At 41.2% G+C, this 18,412-nt stretch overlaps 1 protein-coding gene across 4 annotated transcripts in view; it reads right to left on the bottom strand.

Annotated features, from left to right (window-relative positions):
• Positions 1-18,412, bottom strand: part of INVS (inversin) — a 174,632-nt gene that overhangs the window by 52,181 nt on the left and 104,039 nt on the right. For all 4 annotated transcript variants that reach the window (XM_047699044.1, XM_047699046.1, XM_047699045.1 and 1 more), the window contains exons 9-12: positions 15,592-15,747; positions 14,982-15,211; positions 10,270-10,376; positions 820-1,032 (exon numbers count right to left, since the gene is read on the bottom strand). In XM_047699044.1, coding sequence (XP_047555000.1) covers positions 820-1,032; positions 10,270-10,376; positions 14,982-15,211; positions 15,592-15,747 — 706 coding nt within the window. The remainder of the gene's footprint in view (positions 1-819; positions 1,033-10,269; positions 10,377-14,981; positions 15,212-15,591; positions 15,748-18,412) is intronic.

Genomic DNA, 18,412 nt, shown 5'->3' with positions numbered 1-18,412 from the left:
CCAAAAAGTGTGAGGTCCTTGAAGCAAGCATTTTGCTTTTCGTCACTATTTTCTCCAAAGGCTCCAGCCAAGAGTTTTGTATGTACCAAGAATTCAGTCAATATTTCTTGAATAAGTTACATTAGTTAGTAAAGATTTGTTTGCGCGGGGGCGGGGGGGGGAGGGCAAGGTATTTACACAAGTTGGTTGCTTTAATCAAATCAGAACCAGACAATTCTAGTGAGGTAGGCTAGATACTGGTGTCAGTTTCCTGTGGAAAGGCAGGAAAGGTAGGAGGGGGAGCAGCTTCCTGTAGGTAACCTCCCACCCTCGACTCCTTGTCAGGGTGGCTGTGGCCCAGGTGTGTCCCTATGTTGGAACATCAGGGGCTGACCTGGAGGAACAGCCACTGAGTAGAGATTAGGCTTTTGTCCTTCACTGTAGCCCCTGTGCTGTGCAGGCCCGGTGGGCAGAAGTGGGGCAGTGACATGGTACAGAGATCAGCATTATTTTGATCCTCTCTGGACTCCCTCTCCTGGCTGCTCCCCAACCCGACCCTTTCTCCCCTGATTCCCAGGGGTGTAAGAACACAGTCCTTGGGGCACCTGGGTGACTCAGTCATTAAGCGTCTGCCTTCAGCTCAGGTCATGATCCCCAGGTCCTGGGATGGAGCCCCACATCAGGCTCCCTGCTCAGCAGTGAGTCTGCTTCTCCCTCTCCCTCTGCTGTTCCCCCTGCTTGTGCGCTCTGTCTCTCTCTCTCTCTCTCTCCCCAACTCTGTCAAATAAATAAAATCTTAAAAAAAAAAAAAAGAACACAAGTCCCACAGCTCAGACTTACTTGGCAGCAGCATCTTTTCTCAACTGTTCATGCTTCATGAGGAGATTTTTCCGGTCTCGGAAAGCTTTTCTGACTTTGTACCCTTTGTAGACCGCCTGGATTTTGAAGGCGGCGATGTCCTGAATGGCTGCAATGGACAGGGCGCCGTGCTCCAACATGAACTGGATCACTTCGTGGCGCTCGCCCAGCAAAGCATAGTCCAGGGGAGTGTACCTGAAGCAGGAAGGCATTTTTAAGTGTTGGAATGGAGTCAGAGGTACAGTTAACTGACCATATTGTGCAGCAGAAAGAAATTTCACTCTGGGATGAGGGCTGCTCCTCAGGCAAGGCTAAGTTCTGTGCTCCAGGGCTGTTCCTTTTTTCTCTGAGGGAACAAAATGAGGGCGGAGCTGGGGTCAGGTGTTCTGTGCTGCTGACCAGGATGGTTCCTGAGTCTTGCTTGCTGGCTCACAAACTGGGGGCTGTGGGAACACAGGATCACTTTTCTTCTCCCCCACGTGCCAAATAATACCCCACTCTGATCTGAAAAAGTACTATGGATAATATCCTGTGAGATTCGTAAGTTTAAGCCCAGGACCACTGATAGTTAATGCTTACAAAGTAAAAAAATACATCTCTGAATGGAAAGATTTAGTCTATGATGAGGTTGGCCCTTTAAATAAGAAGGCATGGATTATTAAATAGTGTTGGGCCAATTGCATAGCCATGTGGAAAAAAAAATGATTCTTATATCACATTTTATACCAAAATGAATCCTGAATGAACCAAAGATCTAAATATAGAAAAAGAAACCATGAAAGTACTAGAAGAAACCATGGAAGATTTTTAAAAAATTGGGATGGGAAGGTCTTTTCTAATAAAAATGATACAAAACTCAAAACATAAGAGAAAATCATAAATCCAACTATATAAAAATGGCAAAATTTTCCAGGGCAAAAAAATCATCAAGAACAAAGATAAAAGATAGTTCCCAGAATAGGAAATACTAATGGCTCCTAAATATACAGAAATATGTTCAACCTCACCCATTTTTAAAAAATACACATTAGGACGAACAAAGAGAGTACATTAATGATCAGATAAATGAAGATCAGAAAGTTTAATAACACAATGTGCTGGCAAGGATGCAGAGAGACAGGCTCTCTATTTGCTACTTTAATCTGTAGAGAGAACAATTTAGCAAGATCTGTCAACATTATTCATGCACCTGCCCTTCGACATGTCCCTTGCAGGCATACATCCCATAGACCTGCTCTCGTGTATGAGATGCTTTCTGTACAAGGATAATGACAGAAGCACAGTCTGAAACAGTGAAAGAATGGAGATGACCTCAGTATCTACCAACAGAGCACCTCTTACATAAAGTACAGGCCATTTGTGTGATGCGGTCACAGCTGTGCTGTGGCATATGAATAAATAAGGAACAACGTCTGGGATATCTTGTTACATGAAGAAAATGGAAGAAAAAGAAGAAGAAGAAGAGGAGGGGGGTGGGTAGGAGGGAGGGGAGGAGGAGGGGGAGGAGGAGGAAGAAGAAATAATAATGGAGCAGTACTGGGGCACTTAGGTGGCTTATCGGTTAAATGACTCTTAATTTCAGCTCAGGTCAGGATCGCCAGGTCATGAGGTAAAGCCTGGCATCAGGCTACACGTTCAGCACAGAGTCTCCTTAAGACTCTTTCTCCCGGAAAAACCCAAAGACTCCACCCTAAAACTGCTGGAACTCATACAGAAATTCAGTAAAGTGTCAGGATATAAAATCAATGCACAGAAATCAGTTGCATTTTTATACATCAAAAACAAGACAGAAGAAAGAGAAATTAAGGAGTCAATTAAGGAGTCAATCCCATTTACAATTGCACCCAAAACTATAAGATACCTAGGAATAAACCTAACCAAAGAGACCAAGAATCTGTACTCAGAAAACTATAGAATAGTCATGAAAGAAATTGAGGAAGACACAAAGAAATGGAAAAATGTTCCATGCTCATGGATTGGGAGAAAAAATATTGAATTTTTAAAAAGATTTTATTTATTTGTCAGAGAGAGAGAGAGAGCACAGGGAAAGGGAGCAACAGGCAGAGGGAGAAGCAGGCTCCCCACTGAGCAAGGAGCCCAGTGCAGGGCTTGATCGGGATCATGACCTGAGCTGAAAGCAGACACTTAACCGACTGAGCCACCCAGGTGTTCCAAGAAAACATATTGTTAAGATGGCTATGCTACCCAGAACAATCTACACATTTAATGTAATCCCTATCAAAATGCCATCACCTTTCTTCACAGAAATGGAACAAATAATCCTAAAATTTGTATGGAACCAGAAATGACTGAGAATAGCCAGAGGAATTTTGAAAAAGAAAACCAAAATTGGTGACATCACAATTCCAGGCTTCAAGCTCTATTACAAAGCTGTCATCATCAAGACAGTATGGTACTGGCACAAAAACAGACACATAGATCAGTGGAACAGAATAGAGAACCCAGAAATGGACCCTCAACGCTATGGTCAACTAATCTTCGACAAAGCAGGAAAGAATGTCCAATGGAAAAAAGTCTCTTCAACAAGAGTGTTGGGAAAATTGGACAGTCACATGTAGATGAATGAAACTGGACCACTTTCTTACACCACACACAAAGACAAATTCAAAATGGGTCGAAGACCTAAATGTGAGACAGGAAACCATCAAAATCCTAGAGGAGAACACAGGCAGCAACCTCTTCCACCTCAGCTGCAGCAACTTCTTCCTAAGAAAATCGCCAAAGGCAAGGGAAGCAAGGGCCAAAATGAACTATTGGGACTTCATCAAGATAAAAAGCTTTTGCACAGCAAAGGAAATGGTCAACAAAACCAAAGACAACTGACAAAATGGGAAAATATATTTGCTAATGACATATCAGATAAAGGGTTAGTATTCAAAATCTGTAAAGAATTTACCAAACTCAAGACCCAAGGAAAAAATAATCCGATCAAGAAATGGGCAGAAGACATGAACAGACATTTCTGCAAAGAAGACATCCAGATGGTCAACAGACACATGAAAAAGTGCTCCACATCACTCAGCATCAGGGAAATACAAATCAAAACCACAGTGAGATCCCACCTCACACCAGTCAGAATGGCTAAAATTAACAAGTCAGGAAATGACAGATGCTTGCGAGGATGTGGAGAAAGGGGAACCCTCCTACACTGTTGGTGGGAATGCAAGCTAGTACAGCCACTCTGGAAAACAGTAGGGAGGTTCCTCAAAAACATGAAAATAGAGCTACCTTACAACCCACCATTGAACTACTGGGTATTTACCCCAAAGATACAAATGTAGTGATCTGAAGGGGCATGTGCACCTGAATGTTTATAGCAGCAATGTCCACAGCAGCCAAACTATGGAAAGAGCCTAGATGTCCATCAACAGATGAATGGATAAAGAAGATGTGGTAGGGGCGCCTGGGTGGCTCAGTGGGTTAAGCCGCTGCCTTCGGCTCAGGTCATGATCTCAGGGTCCTGGGATCGAGCCCCGCATCGGGCTCTCTGCTCAGCAGGGAGTCTGCTTCCCTCTCTCTCTCTGCCTGCCTCTCTGCGTACTTGTGATCTCTCTCTGTCAAATAAATAAATAAAATCTTAAAAAAAAAAAAAAGAAGATGTGGTATACATACACAACAGGATATTATGCAGCCAACAAAAACTGAAACCTTGCCATTTGCAAAAACATGGATGGAACCAGAAGGCATTATGCTAAGCGAAATAAGTCAATCATAGAAAGACAGTTATCATATGATCTCAATGATATGTGGAATTTGAGAAATAAGGCAGAGGATCATAGGGGAAGGGAGGAAAAAATGAAACAAGATGAAACCAGAGGAGACAAACCCATAAGAGACTCTTAATCTCAGGAAACAAACTGAGGGTTGCTGGAGTGTAGGGGGTTGGGAATGATGGGGTGGCTGGGTGAGGGACATTGGGAAGGGTATGTGCTGTAGTGAGTGCTGTGAATTATGTAGGACTGATGAATCACAGACCTGTACCCCTGAAACAAGTAATGCATTATGTTAGTAAACAAACAAAGACTCTCTTTCCCTCTGCCCCTCCTCTCAGGTCTCTCCCTCTCTAAAATAAATAAATCTTTAAAAAACCCAGAGCAGTATTATGGCATGCTCCATTTGTATGAAAAAGAACATATCTCTGTATTCTTATCTATGTAAAAGATATCTCTAGAAGTTTACCAAGAAATTTGTGGCAGTGATGTCCCTGGGAAGGATGCTGGTTGTCTCTGAGGCCAGGGGGAGGGACACTTAGTTTTCATGCCTTTTACATTTTATACAGTGTGCATACCTTTTTTTTTTACAAATATATTATTTAGAAAAGATGAGTTGTATTGTCAGATGGTTGTATATTTTAATCTCAACTGGTTACTTTCTAGATGCATAATTTTAGGCAAATTCCTTTCTTACAATATATCTTCTCTATTTTCAGAAATACAAAATAATCAGATAAATACACAGAACATAATGGTCATCTGTATTCTCACCCTTAGAATTAACCAATATTATTATCTGGGCAGGTATTACTTTTTAAAATGGTTACTTTGCAATCACGACACATATTTAAAGAATTCCAACAGTGCAAAAAATACAAAAATTGAAGTTAAAAACAAACAAACAAACAAACAAACAACCCAGTTCTACCTTCCAGCAATGGTAACGCTGCCACTTCTTAACCCGCTTACCTTTCCTCATTGCAGACTTGGTACAAGAAGGAAAGGAAATAATAAGTACAAAGAGGATAATACTGTGCCTGGCATAAAAGAGGCCATTAATAAATGTCAGTTGCTGTTGTTCTTATGCTAGGACACCCTTGCAGCGGGGTTGGTGACACTGTGGTCGCACGTCATCAATATCATTTCCATAGGACCCAAACTAGTAGTTACGACTGCCAGATGGCTGCCAGGGATGAGTCCTGTCTGGGTGGGTGTGACTAGTCCAGTGCAGTCAGAAGTGCTAGGAAGACATCATCAGCTGATTTATGAGGTGGAAACACTGATGATTATATGGATGCATGGTTAGACACAGAAAATCGTCCAGTGATTATAGAAATTTTCTCTTTTCAGAAGTCACCAGACAGTCGGTCAGACATAAAAGGAGGAGATTTCTCAATATAAGCAAAAGGGTGATTTGGTCACTTCTAGAAGGAAACCAAATTCAGAAAGAAGTCCCAAATACTACAATTAAGAAACTCTCATTTTAGGACATCTTGATTTGCCTCTCCTGTCCAGGGATCAGAAGGCCAGAAAGCAGAGGTGCCTGCATAAACTTTAAAACATTATTTATTTATTTATTTAAAAGATTTTATTTATTTATTTGACAGAGAGAGACACAGCAAGAGAAGGAACACAGGCAGAGGGAGTGGGAGAGGGAGAAGCAGGCCTCCCGCTGAGCAGGGAGCCAGGTGGGGGGCTCAGGGCTCATTTCCAGGACCCTGGGATCATGACCAGAGCTGAAGGAAGACGCGTAATGACTGAACCACCCAGGTTCCCCAAAGAAACATTATTCCGTAAGTAGATGGCATCTTGTAAATTCAGAAGAACTTAAAAAATTTTCACTATATAATCTAGTTGGAAAAGTTTGTTACTATTTTAAAATTTTAAGTCCAGTGTCATAAACATAGAATGCTAAATTAGTTTCAGGTATACACTATAGTGATACGGTGATGAAATGTAATCACTGTGTATTTTAAAATGCCTTTCATGACTGTACTCTCCCCAATGGAAAAAATTATCAGAGTCACAGAACTCCATGATAGTAGAGCTAAATGGAATTTGAGAGGTCATTTAGTCTATCACCTTCCTTTTATAAATGAGTCAACAGACCCAGAACGATTAAGCAACTTGCAGAAGGTTATGTAACTAGTTCCCTGCAGAACCCAGACCCAAACTAAGACCATACGACTCCCTGTTCAGTCATCCTTCCACAGATGTCTATCAGTTTTTGAGTATAAATCTCTAACAGAATTAAAGTGCTTCTCAAACCAACGTGCAAATAACATATGTATGTAGTAAGCTTGGTCATCTTTTCTATAATTACTAATACGGGGCATCTATCACACAATATACAAGCAGGATTATCAAAATCTGGTTTATGAAAGTAAGGCCTGACCTCTGCTTTTACTATATCTCTCAGGGTTTATGGACGGAAAATTGAATTTCAAATGTTTTAAATACCTTTATTATGGAAAAACTGTATTTTTGTTATGAGAAACTTCAAGCATAACAAAAGCAGAGAGAATAGCATCATCATTTATATGCCTATTACCGAAATTTAACAATTAGCAACATTTCTGCCACATTTGCTCCCTCTAGCCCCTTCTTTATTATTTTTGCTCAACTGCTTTAAAGCAAATTCTAAAATTCCTCTATCATTTAATGTCTGTGCATTTCAGTATTCATCAATAAGTAATACGGACATAAGCACCATGTCATTATGGTATTAACAAAATTAACAGGAATTCCTCAGCAAAATCTAGTACCTATTCCAAATATAAATTTCCCCGATTTTCTCAAAAAAGTGTTTTTTATAATTGGTTTATTCAAATTAGGATTCTCTGTCAATTTTTGATGTAGGGAAACACAGTCCAAATATCTTGAAAGATTTTAAGACTGGAGTTTATGCCTTAGTGTTTAGGCACTGACCGTGCTGTAACTATTACTACTGAATCTTTCTTCACTCCAGATTCAATTTAGAAACATTCAAGTGCTGTGAATATTCCCATCGATGTTGGGAGGGTGGCTGTCAGATAGTTATTGACTGCAAGCCAGCAGTAGTTGGCAAAAATTATGTCTATACGGTGCACATTCAGTGGTTGGTGTCAATTCATGAGAAGTAAAAATTAGCACTACACTGATGGTAACCAGTCAAGAAACAATGTAGATAAAGACCAGATACAAGATACAATTGGACTTGCCATGCAGCACTGGTCTGATGAGATGAGGGGAATGCCTAAACTGGAATGTCAATAAACATAAAAGGCAGTGTCAGGTTCTGACATTTGTACATCAAGGTGCATTGCTGATGAAACGTTAGAGGAAGCTGGGATATTGCCACTGTCCAGCTTCATCTGTAGATTGGCAAGTCCAGTTAGGAGGATTTTTCCTGTGGTCTTTCGGTCTGTAATTAACATACGTTTACTCCAGGAGGCAGTAAGCACCGTAACTCATATTCTTTCCTAGGCCTAAAATTCACGTTTTACCATAGAAACGGGACTTGAATTACAAAAATAAACGTTTTTATTGTTTCCTAAGAAAACAGGAGCCAGGCAGTAAATACTGTTAGAGAATAAATCCTTTATAATAGAAATAAATAACCACTAATTCATAGGATTCTTAAATCTTTCCCTTTTCTGTTTTTTTTTAGTGTTTCAAAGAGAGAAATCTGCACTTTCATGTATCTAGTTTAATGTCAAAACCTCAGCCCTGAGGATTCTGCTTGGCGTTCCAGCTTCCTTGAATGTCCAAACCTCTTAATCTTCGAGTCTTTTTGGCTTTACAGTTGTCATTTGACGATAATAGAGAGAGTTCTTTATATAACCCTTCTCAAAGTTAGATATACTAGTCTGATTTATTTAATTCTGTATGTTCTCAAAAAATTCCAGAAGTTTCTAATGCAGGTATTTGGCAGGGGACAGTACTGGGAGCCTAACAATGCAACAGTTCTTTACTGACTATCTACTTCCTGAAAAGTACTGTGAGCAACACAGAGATGACAATGGTCTTCAGGAGTTCTCCGCTAATATGGAAGACAGTTTACATAAAATTATAATATAAAGCGAAATGTGCCAAGTGCTATACGAATTCACAGTGTAGGGGAGAACACTGGTTGGAACACATGCCTCTGGGATCAGAACAATCCTCTCAGGCGAGACTGCATTTGAATGGAGGAAGGACATGACTAATAATTACATTATAAATGTGATTTAGGGAGGCTACTTTGGAAGCAGATGAACTGAATAGGGGCAAGTTCCAAGGGAGGAAAACAGGGAGGAAGCATTGTGACAGTCCCAGGAATGCGCCAGAGGGCAACATTAGATGACAGTGATGGTCATGAAGAGATGGCAGTGGGGACTGAGGAGAGACACTGAGCCTGAAGGACAGATTTAGAACTCACTGGCCCCCAGGTGACTCCCGAAGCCTTGGTGGTAGGTCAGAGAGCCCAAGGAGATGGGCTTGAGAGAAAAGACCCAGTCCCTGAAGAGTTTATATTTAAAAAAATAAAAAATAAAAAATGGAACAGGAGCTAAAATAAATGGAGAAGGAGCAGACATGACTGGCAGAGAATCAGGAAAATATACTGCTGAGGAAGCTTAGAGAAGATACAGTCCCAGTACGGTAAAGAAGGGGGGTCAACAGAACCAGGTGACACAGACAGGTCGGTGAGAGTGGACAGAGGGACCGGCGTAGGATTTATCAGTGAGTCTGTCAGTGACCATTCAGCATGGTGTCAGCATCAGTGTGAGGATGGACGCCAGACTGTGAAAACAAGACTTGTGAGCAAGAGGAAATGGGGCAGTGCGGACCCTCCCAGAGAAGGAGGGCTTTACAGGCAGAGAAGACAAACCTCAGAAAATAACTGGAGGCCATCACTAATGGGGAGAGGTTCCGAAAGAGGTGGGAGAGATAAAGGGGTTCAGCCCAGAAAGGAGGAGCGGGTTTCTGGAGGCAGGTGGCCTAAAGAAAGCTCCTCCCTCTCCACAAGGTCTGCCATCTCCAGCAAGAAGTGGTGGTGGCTCTGGGGGAGGGGCACGGTGTCAGAGGGAGAGCCGCTGCAGTTATAGCAGCCCCAAACGATGACAACCAAGGCACAGACCTGACTGAGTGGAGCTCAGGTGTGGAAGTCTCATCACAAATTTGGTTGTCACCTACAGATGATCAGAATCTTCTTAGACCCAAGCCTGCCAAGAACCTTTCCTGCTTAGACTTTGCACTGTGTCCAGTCCTTTTTAAGGGGCTTGGGCCCTTGGGCATAACTCCAGCCTAGCTCTGTGAATCCTGTGTTAGTCAGTCACCCCACCTTCTCCTTGTCTCTTCATGCCACATGGTGGCATCTCTGTCCACTACCTGATAAGATCCTGTTCATCCAGAGAAATGTCTTGAACCTATGCCCATTCTTAGGCCTGGTCCATCAGGACTCCCCTGATGGAGCCACAAGCCACAAGAACACATTTCCTCCTCTGTAGTTTGTGAGCTTGCCAGAGGTAAATCTGAAATTCTGAATAACTATAAAATCCCATGATTCTAAATCAACACTACATGGACTTTCATTCTTTCCTTCTGGTTTAGGATTTCTTCGTGTAACATTTCCTTATGAGTATACCTAGTACTTCTGAACTAGTATCTCAACTTGAAGTTTTTTAATAGAGCAGAAAGGAATGTGAGTTGAAACACATTCTTTTTGTCAACAGCTTACCTTTCTTCATTGTTTTCCATCTGATTAGGGAAAGCAGCAAAGTCTAGTAGTAATTTAATGGCATCAAGGTATCCGTTGTTACAGGACCAGTGCAAAGCTGTTCTTCCCTATAAGCACAAAGAAAAATCAGGTATATCTGGAATAGGTATTTTTGCACACATAGTTATTGATGCTAACTCAAAAATACAAATAATTCTCCCAAACTGCTTAATTACAAAAGGGGAAAATATTAAATATACAGTGGAGAAAATGGATGGTATCTTAACTAAGTGATCAAAACTAATATCATGTTAAGAGGGACCATGTGTTTCCAGAGGTGATACCCTGAGAAGGATTCAATATCACTCGTATAACATTCCAACCAAAAATGTTAAACATAAATCTAATTATGAGGAATCATAAGGCAAACTCAAATGGAGTGAGATTCTACAAAAATAAATGACCTGTATTCTTAAAACAATTCAATATCATGAAAGATAAAGAAGGCATGAAGCATTGTTAGAGATACAAGAGGGCTATTTCATAGTTTTAAAGGAATCAGAGAGGAAGATACCACAACCCTAAATCTGTATGCATTCACTAACACAGCTTTTAAACATACAGAACAAAAAATGACAAAATTAGAAGGGGATATGGTCAAATCCATAATCAGTGAGAGATTTTTAACCCATCTTTTATAATAGTTCATAGAACAAATAAATGAAAGGACAGTAAAGATACAGAAGACCTGAACAATACAGTAAAAAACTTTGACCTAAATGATACATATAAAATGTTGCATCCAACTATGACACAATTAGTATTCTTTTCAAGTGCACATAGAGCATTTACCAAAATCAATCATATACTGGGCCACAAAGAGAGTCCTAAAGGACTTTGAAGGATTAAAATAATTCTGAAAGAAAATAAAATAATTCTGTTATTCTGACTGTTTTTTGACCACAGTAAAGTTTAAGTTACAAATCAGTGTGCTAGACAGAATAAATGCCTTTGCAAAGGTCTACATCCTAATCTCTAGAATCTGTAACTGTGTTGTGTTATTGGAAAGGGGAAATTTAAGATTACAGATGGAATTAATTTTGCTAATGGGGAGATTATCCTGGATTATCCGCATAGGCCCAATGTAATCATAAGGGTCCTTGTAAGAGAAGGAGGGGTGACGCAGTATGAGAGAGACTCGGTCAGTCACTGCTAGGTTTGATGATGGGGGAGTGAGACCACAAGCCAAGGAAAGACGGCAGCATCGAGAAGCTGGAAAAACAAAAGAAAGAGCTTCTTCCCTAGAGCTTCCAAAAGGAACATAGTCTTGCCAACACTTTGATTTTTAGCCCAGTGAGACCCATTTTGGAATTTTCAACATCCAGAAGAGTAAGATAAAAAACTTGTGTTGTTCTAAGCCACTAAGTTTGTGGTAATTTATTATAACAGCAAGAGGAAACCAATATAATCATTTGCCAAAAGATAACGAGGAAATGCCTAACCGTCGGGAAATTAAGCAATACGCTTCTCAATAACCTATGGGTTAAGTAACAAATCGGAATAGGAACTAGAAAATATTTGAGCTGAATAATAGTGATGGTACAACTTATCTAAACTTTTAGGATAAAGTTAAAGCAGTGCTTAGAATAAGAAGCATGATTAAAGACATATACTGGAAATGAATATTGAAAAAAATCAATGATTTAAACTTCTAGCAAAAGAATCTTTTAAAAAAATAGTAAATTAAACCTGAGGAAAGTAGATGGCAGGAAATAATAAAGAGGAAACACCAATGAAATAGTAAACAACATAAAATATAGAAAATCAACAAAGAAGTTAGTCCTTTGAAAAGATGAATAAGATGAAAATTTTTTTTTAAAAAGAAAAGGGACAACACACATTACCAATATATGAAATGAATAAGAGGAAATCACTATAGGTCTTATATTCATAAAGAAGGTAAGAGATTATAGGACCAACTTCACGCATATATATATATGATATGTTAATAAAATGGATAAATTTCTCAGAAAATGCAACTTACCAAAGCTGAAAAGAAAATAATTAGAAATCTGAATGGTCTTATAATTACAAATGACACTGAATTAGTTATTAATACCTTTGATACAAAGAATACCACTAGGCCAGATGGCTTCACCAGGGAATTCTTACAAATATTTAAGAAAGAAGTGATACCAATATTACGGAAATTCTGTAAGAGAATAAGAGGAACTATTTCCTGACTCTTTTTAACTCACCATATTAATGGCAAAGAGGTGAAAAATCATGTTGGAAGATGCAGAAATAGTGTCTGACAAAAATTAAACAGCTGTGAATAAAAAAACCCAATTCTTAGCAACTAGCAATATAAGGGAACCTATAGCAAATATCATATTCAACGGTGAAATATTTCAAACTTTCCCCTTGAAAAACCAGAATAATTTTTTTTTAAGATTTTATTTATTTATTTGACAGACAGAGATCACAAGTAGGCAGAGAGGCAGGCAGAGAGAGAGAGGAAGGGAAGCAGGCTCCCTGCTGAGCAGAGAGCCCGATGCGGGGCTCGATCCCAGGACCCTGGGATCATGACCTGAGCCGAAGGCAGCGGCTTTAACCCACTGAGCCACCCAGGCGCCCCGAAAAACCAGGATAATTAAGGATGCCAACTATCACCTATTCTATCTGACACTGTGCTGGAGTTATTAGTTAGTTCAATGAAGGCATACTATTCACAAATGATATGCTGTTTATACAGATTATCCAAAACATGAAAACTAACAGAATTGGAATGTAGCTTAGTATATACTACTTCTGTAAGAAACCAGTAACTTGTAAAAACAATGTAAAATGTACTACAGATTACAAAAGATTCATTTCTAATAACCTGGGTACAAGGACCATTATTTCATATATTTTTCATTATGTTACTTTTACATATAGGAAGAATCCTTTTTTAATGATTTTATTTATTAGATTGAGAGAGACAGGGAGAGAGTGAGCACAAGCAGAGGGAACAGCAGGCAGAGAGAGAAGCAGACTTCTTGCTGAGCAGGGAGCCTGGTATGGGACTCAATCCTAGGACCCTGGGATCATGACCTGAGCTGAAGGCAGATGCATAACCGACTGAGTCACCCAGGTGTCCCACATATAGGAAAAATCTTGAGAAGTATTTATTGAATGAATTAATAGAAAATATATTTTCTGGCTTAGAAAACATGATATGCTAGCATTTTTGAAGACTTAATATAATTAAAGTAGCAAAAAATACCAATACTGGCTAAACTGAGAGACGTTAATACAATACTGCATAGCTGGGGAGGGGAGATTAAGCCACATGGTTTAAAAATCCATTCAACAGGGACTCCTGGGTGGCTCAGTGGGTTAAGCCCCTGCCTTTGGCTCAGTTCATGATCCCAGGGTCCTGGGATTGAGCCCTGCATTGGGTTCTCTGCTCAGCAGGGAGCCCGCTTTCCCCTCTCTCTCTGCCTGCCTCTTTGCTTACTTGTGATCTCTCGCTCTCTGTCAAATAAATAAATAAAATCTTAAAAAAAAAAATCCATTCAACAGGGGTGCCTGGGTGGCTCAGCTGGTTGAGCAACCGACTCCTGATTTTAGCTCAGGTCATGATCCCAGGGTCATGAGATGGAGTCCCGAGTCAGGCTCCGTGCTCCATGAGGAGTCTGTCTGCTTGGGATTCTCTCTCTTTCCATCTCCCTCTGCTCCTACCCCTGCTCACGTGCATGCTCTCTTTCTCAAATAAATAAATAAAATCTTTTAAAAGAATCAGTTCAATAGTATATATCAGAGCCCAGTCACATTCATATACCAATAATAAATAATCTCACTTGGGGAAATTATTCTAGGGAAATAATAAAGAAAAGTTAAATGCACAACAATGACTAATGAAACATAATCTATAAACAATGAAAAGTACCCAGCAATAGGAAATTACTTAATTCTAAAATTGGGGTTACAGGCATAGTTTGGACCGTGACACCCCACAACAGCCCTGCCACTATTGTCTACCTTAGGGTAATTGGGTGAGCTCCATGAGCTTCAATCTTGTCACCTGTAAATGGGAATAATAATAGCAACTCCTTTACAGAGTTGCTGTAAGAACTGAATGAGTTATTAAACAAAGGTCCTAGAACTTGGGAATATGTAGCATCTATGATTATGCAGAAGATGATGCACCAAATGAGAAAATACTGGTGATGATTTTAAGTGAACAAAATGTGGTCTGTGAAATATCATATATATGTATACACATCCATACACACATGCCGTGTATATATATTTTATGAAAATTATAAAATTATTCCCATTCTCTATTATGACTTTGTTAAGGTATATATGGATATAGACAAGAACTAGAAGGAAAACAGGGAAAAATTAAAACTCATTTTTTAAAAAGATTTTATTTATTTGACAGAGAAAGAGAGATCACAAGTAGGCAGAGAGGCAGGCAGAGGGGGAGGGGGAGCAGGCTCCCTGATGAGCAGAGAGCCCAGTGCAATGCGGGGCTCCATCCCCAGGACCCTGGATCATGACCTGAGCCGAAGGCAGAGTCTCAACCCACAGAGCCACCCAGGTGCCCCAAAACTCATTTTTAATTAACAGATAAATTTGTAAGTTATCTATTTGGGAAAAGGTTTTACTTCATTTTAGTTAATGACAAAGCAATATTCTGAACATCTGGGAGCAAGCAACATAGAAAGTTCTAGACTGTCTACCTCTTTGTCTTGAATGTTGGGGTCTGCATTATTTTCCATGAGCACAGCCATGCAGTTGATGTAGCCGCCGTACGCCGCACACTGCAAAGGGGTTCGTCCTGCGTAATCTTGCACATTTGGATTGATCTTATTTTCTATCAATATCTGGCAAACATCAGCATTTCCTCCCAGTGCTGCCCAGTGTAGAAGAGAATGTCCGTCCTGATCAACTAAATCTACCCTTGCTCCACCTGAAAAAGCAAAAATATAATGACAATGTCCAAAAGAGAGAACATCGATCAAAAAGAACAGAAGTCTGGAAAAAAAATGTAACAACAGTCCCTTAAAATGCTTTACTCTTAGCAAAATACCTCCGTGTATATTATCTCCTTCAGATTTTTACAGTAAGTCTGTAAGTTGGTCAGGCAGGAGTCATTTTTTCTTTATACGAAGTGAAATAGGATCAGGCAGGTGAAGTGGCTTTTCCCAAACCACTCAACAGGTGGAGCTCAGAGTGACCCCAGGCTCCCACCCAGGTGGCCCTCTGCTCTGTAAGCCTCGTTTCAAACAGCGCCTGCAACAATTCCTACCTTTTGAGAGTGACGTAGTAGGAGCACCCTTACTAACGAACCTTTAATAAGCGTCTGAATCACATCTTTGTGTCCCATCTCACAGGCTCGGAAGAGCGGGGTATGCTTCATGACGTCGGTGGCATCTACCTGAGCGTTATTTTCCAGCAGTAACTTCACGGTGCTGACGTGGCCAGAAAGGGCAGCGGCATGTAAGGCTGAAAAGAGAGCGAGAGAGAGCCACCGATGCTTGGGTAACAGCTTCGCCTTTTCCTTACTCTACCCGCGCATCTTCTCCTCTTCTGATGTCCTCATCATTGTGGCTAAATGCAGCTGAATCTTCAGGATTTCCTCCTGTTCACTCCTATAGATTTCAGTCTTCCTTTCTAGTCGTAGGCACTACTCACACTTTCCCGGTCCTTCTACCTTTCTCATCTCACTGTTTTTTCCTTTCCATCCTAAGGGTCCGGATGCTTTCCCTTCCTCGGTTACCAGTTCGTCTTTTCCTTCCTCTAAGAGGGTGAGGGAACCAAAATTGACAAAGAGAGATGATTTGAATGATACAAGCAGTTCTGCCCACCAACCCGCTCGATAAACATATGCTCAGGGGGTTGGTGCAACGGGAAGCGTCAATCCCTGGGTCCTTCAGTGGCTGAGCCGAGCTATTCCTGCCAGTGGCCTGTGCACCCGTGTGGTACCGAGGATATGCACAGCCCACTGCCTTGAGTGCATTTTTCATACAATGTGGCTCCAAATGCAAATCACTCATTTCCTCCGGGCCCAATTTAAGAAACAACAATATGTCTGAACACGGGAGAAAAAACCTGAGGAGGAACACGGTCTCCTCTCTGGTGCCTTCCTGTGGGGTTTGAAAGAGTAATTTTGATTCTTTGGGGTTTCAGGTTCTGCTGACCTGTGCCTGTGTTACTCCCCTCTAGTGCTTGACTTAGGCCAGTCCTCTCTGGGTTACGCTTTAAATTCTATTTAAATACATCACTCCTTAAATTCTGAGTCTGCCAGCATGACTGTCTAGAGGACTGGGCCAGTTCCTTCTAAGTCTCCTGGCCCTATAATGCCTAGAACAATGTTTCTTTCATAAACTGTGATCCATGGAGTAAACCCAGGATGCCTACAAAAGTGCAGATTCCTGGGCATCTGTTGAGAACCTTCTATGGGCTGGGTATGAATGTAATGGTGGGAATCCAGCAGACAACAAAATAGATAAGGTTATGTTCTAGCAGGAGAGGCAAAATAAAAACTGAACAGATAAACAAGAAAGTATTAGATGATGGTGGATGGTATGATTGGAGTAATACAAGGTATCTTGATGTTCAGAGTGTCTGGGAGACCACTTGAACGGGTGGGGACGAAAAGCCTTGGTAAGGAGCTGACACTGAAGCTGAGACCTGGGTCCTAGAGAGACAGCAATGTAGAGATCTTGAGAGGAAGTAGTTCGAGCAAAGAGAGGAGTTAGTCCAAGAGCAGGAATGACTTTATATGCTCAGGGAAGGCAAGGAAGCTGCCACACAATTAAGTAAGGCAGAAAGGTCGAGAAGGCCAGATCCTAAGGGGCCGCACAGGTCCCAGGGATGAAGGCCCTGAAGGACTTCACACAGGTGAGTGATATTATTGGACCGGTGCCTTTTTTTTTTTTTTTTTTTTTAAGATTTTACTTATTTATTTGACAGACAGAGATCACAAGTAGGCAGAGAGGCAGGCAGAGAGAGAGGAGGAAGCAGGCTCCCTGCTGAGCAGAGAGCCCGACTCGGGGCTTGATCCCAGGACTCTGGGATCATGACCTGAGCCGAAGGCAGAGGCTTTAACCCACTGAGCCACCCACACGCCCCGGACCGGTGCCTTAATCAGATCACTCTAGCTGCTTTCAAGAGAATGTACTGTAGTAGGTGAGAATGTAAGCAGGGAGACCAGTGAACACTATTGCAGCAGACTCACTAAAGAATGCTGATGGGGGACGCCTGGGTGGCTCAGTTGGTTAAGCAGCTACCTTCGGCTCAGGTCATGATCCCAGCGTCCTGGGATCGAGTCCCACATCGGGCTCCTTGCTCAGCAGGGAGCCTGCTTCTCTCTCTGTCTCTGCCTGTGCTCTCTCTCTCTCTGACAAATAAATAAATAAAATCTTAAAAAAAAAAAAGAATGCTGATGGCTTGAACTGTGCTGGCAGGAGTGGAGCTGGAGAGAAGCAGAAAGATTAAGGATATACTTTAGAGGTGGAGTCAATAGGACTTAGAAGATCTGAAACAGATTTCTGTCTGTATAGCCTGGGAATCTGTATTTAAACAAACACCCTTGCAATTCTTACACGCGTTTGTGTTGGAGGACCCTGATCTACGTGGCTAAATGTTAGTTTGGCCCAGACAAAATTCAGAAGAGTGTGAGAGACTTCAAATATCTTAGGTGCTGCCATGTGGAAGATGGCACAGAGCGGGAATTTCACTTTAATAAATCTGGGCTCAGTGTAAGGAAGACATTCTGACAGGAGTTAGGTTAAGACGGAAGTAATGGGTTCTCCATATTGGAGCCGTGTCACTAGAGGCTGACAGACCGCCGGTGGGAATGTTGTAAGGTAGATTAAGTGTGCTACATCTATGATAGTTTGGTGACTTTCACATTTTAAGAGCATAAGAATACATCTGCCCCCAAAGGAAGCTTTATAAAACATTCAACATATAAAACTGGTAAGAGGGGTGCCTGGGTGGCTCAGTGGGTTAAGGCCTCTGCCTTCGGCTCAGGTCATGATCCCAGGGTTCTGGGATCGAGCCCCACATCGGGCTCTCTGCTCAGCGGGGAGCCTGCTTCCCTCTCTCTGCCTGCCTCTCTGCCTACTTGCGATCTCTGTCTGTCAAAATAAATAATAAATAAATA

The sequence above is a fragment of the Lutra lutra genome, chromosome 13 (genome assembly GCF_902655055.1).
Source record: "Lutra lutra chromosome 13, mLutLut1.2, whole genome shotgun sequence".
In the NCBI taxonomy this organism is placed as follows: domain Eukaryota; kingdom Metazoa; phylum Chordata; class Mammalia; order Carnivora; family Mustelidae; genus Lutra; species Lutra lutra.
This window is presented reverse-complemented; position numbering and strand designations above follow the sequence as displayed.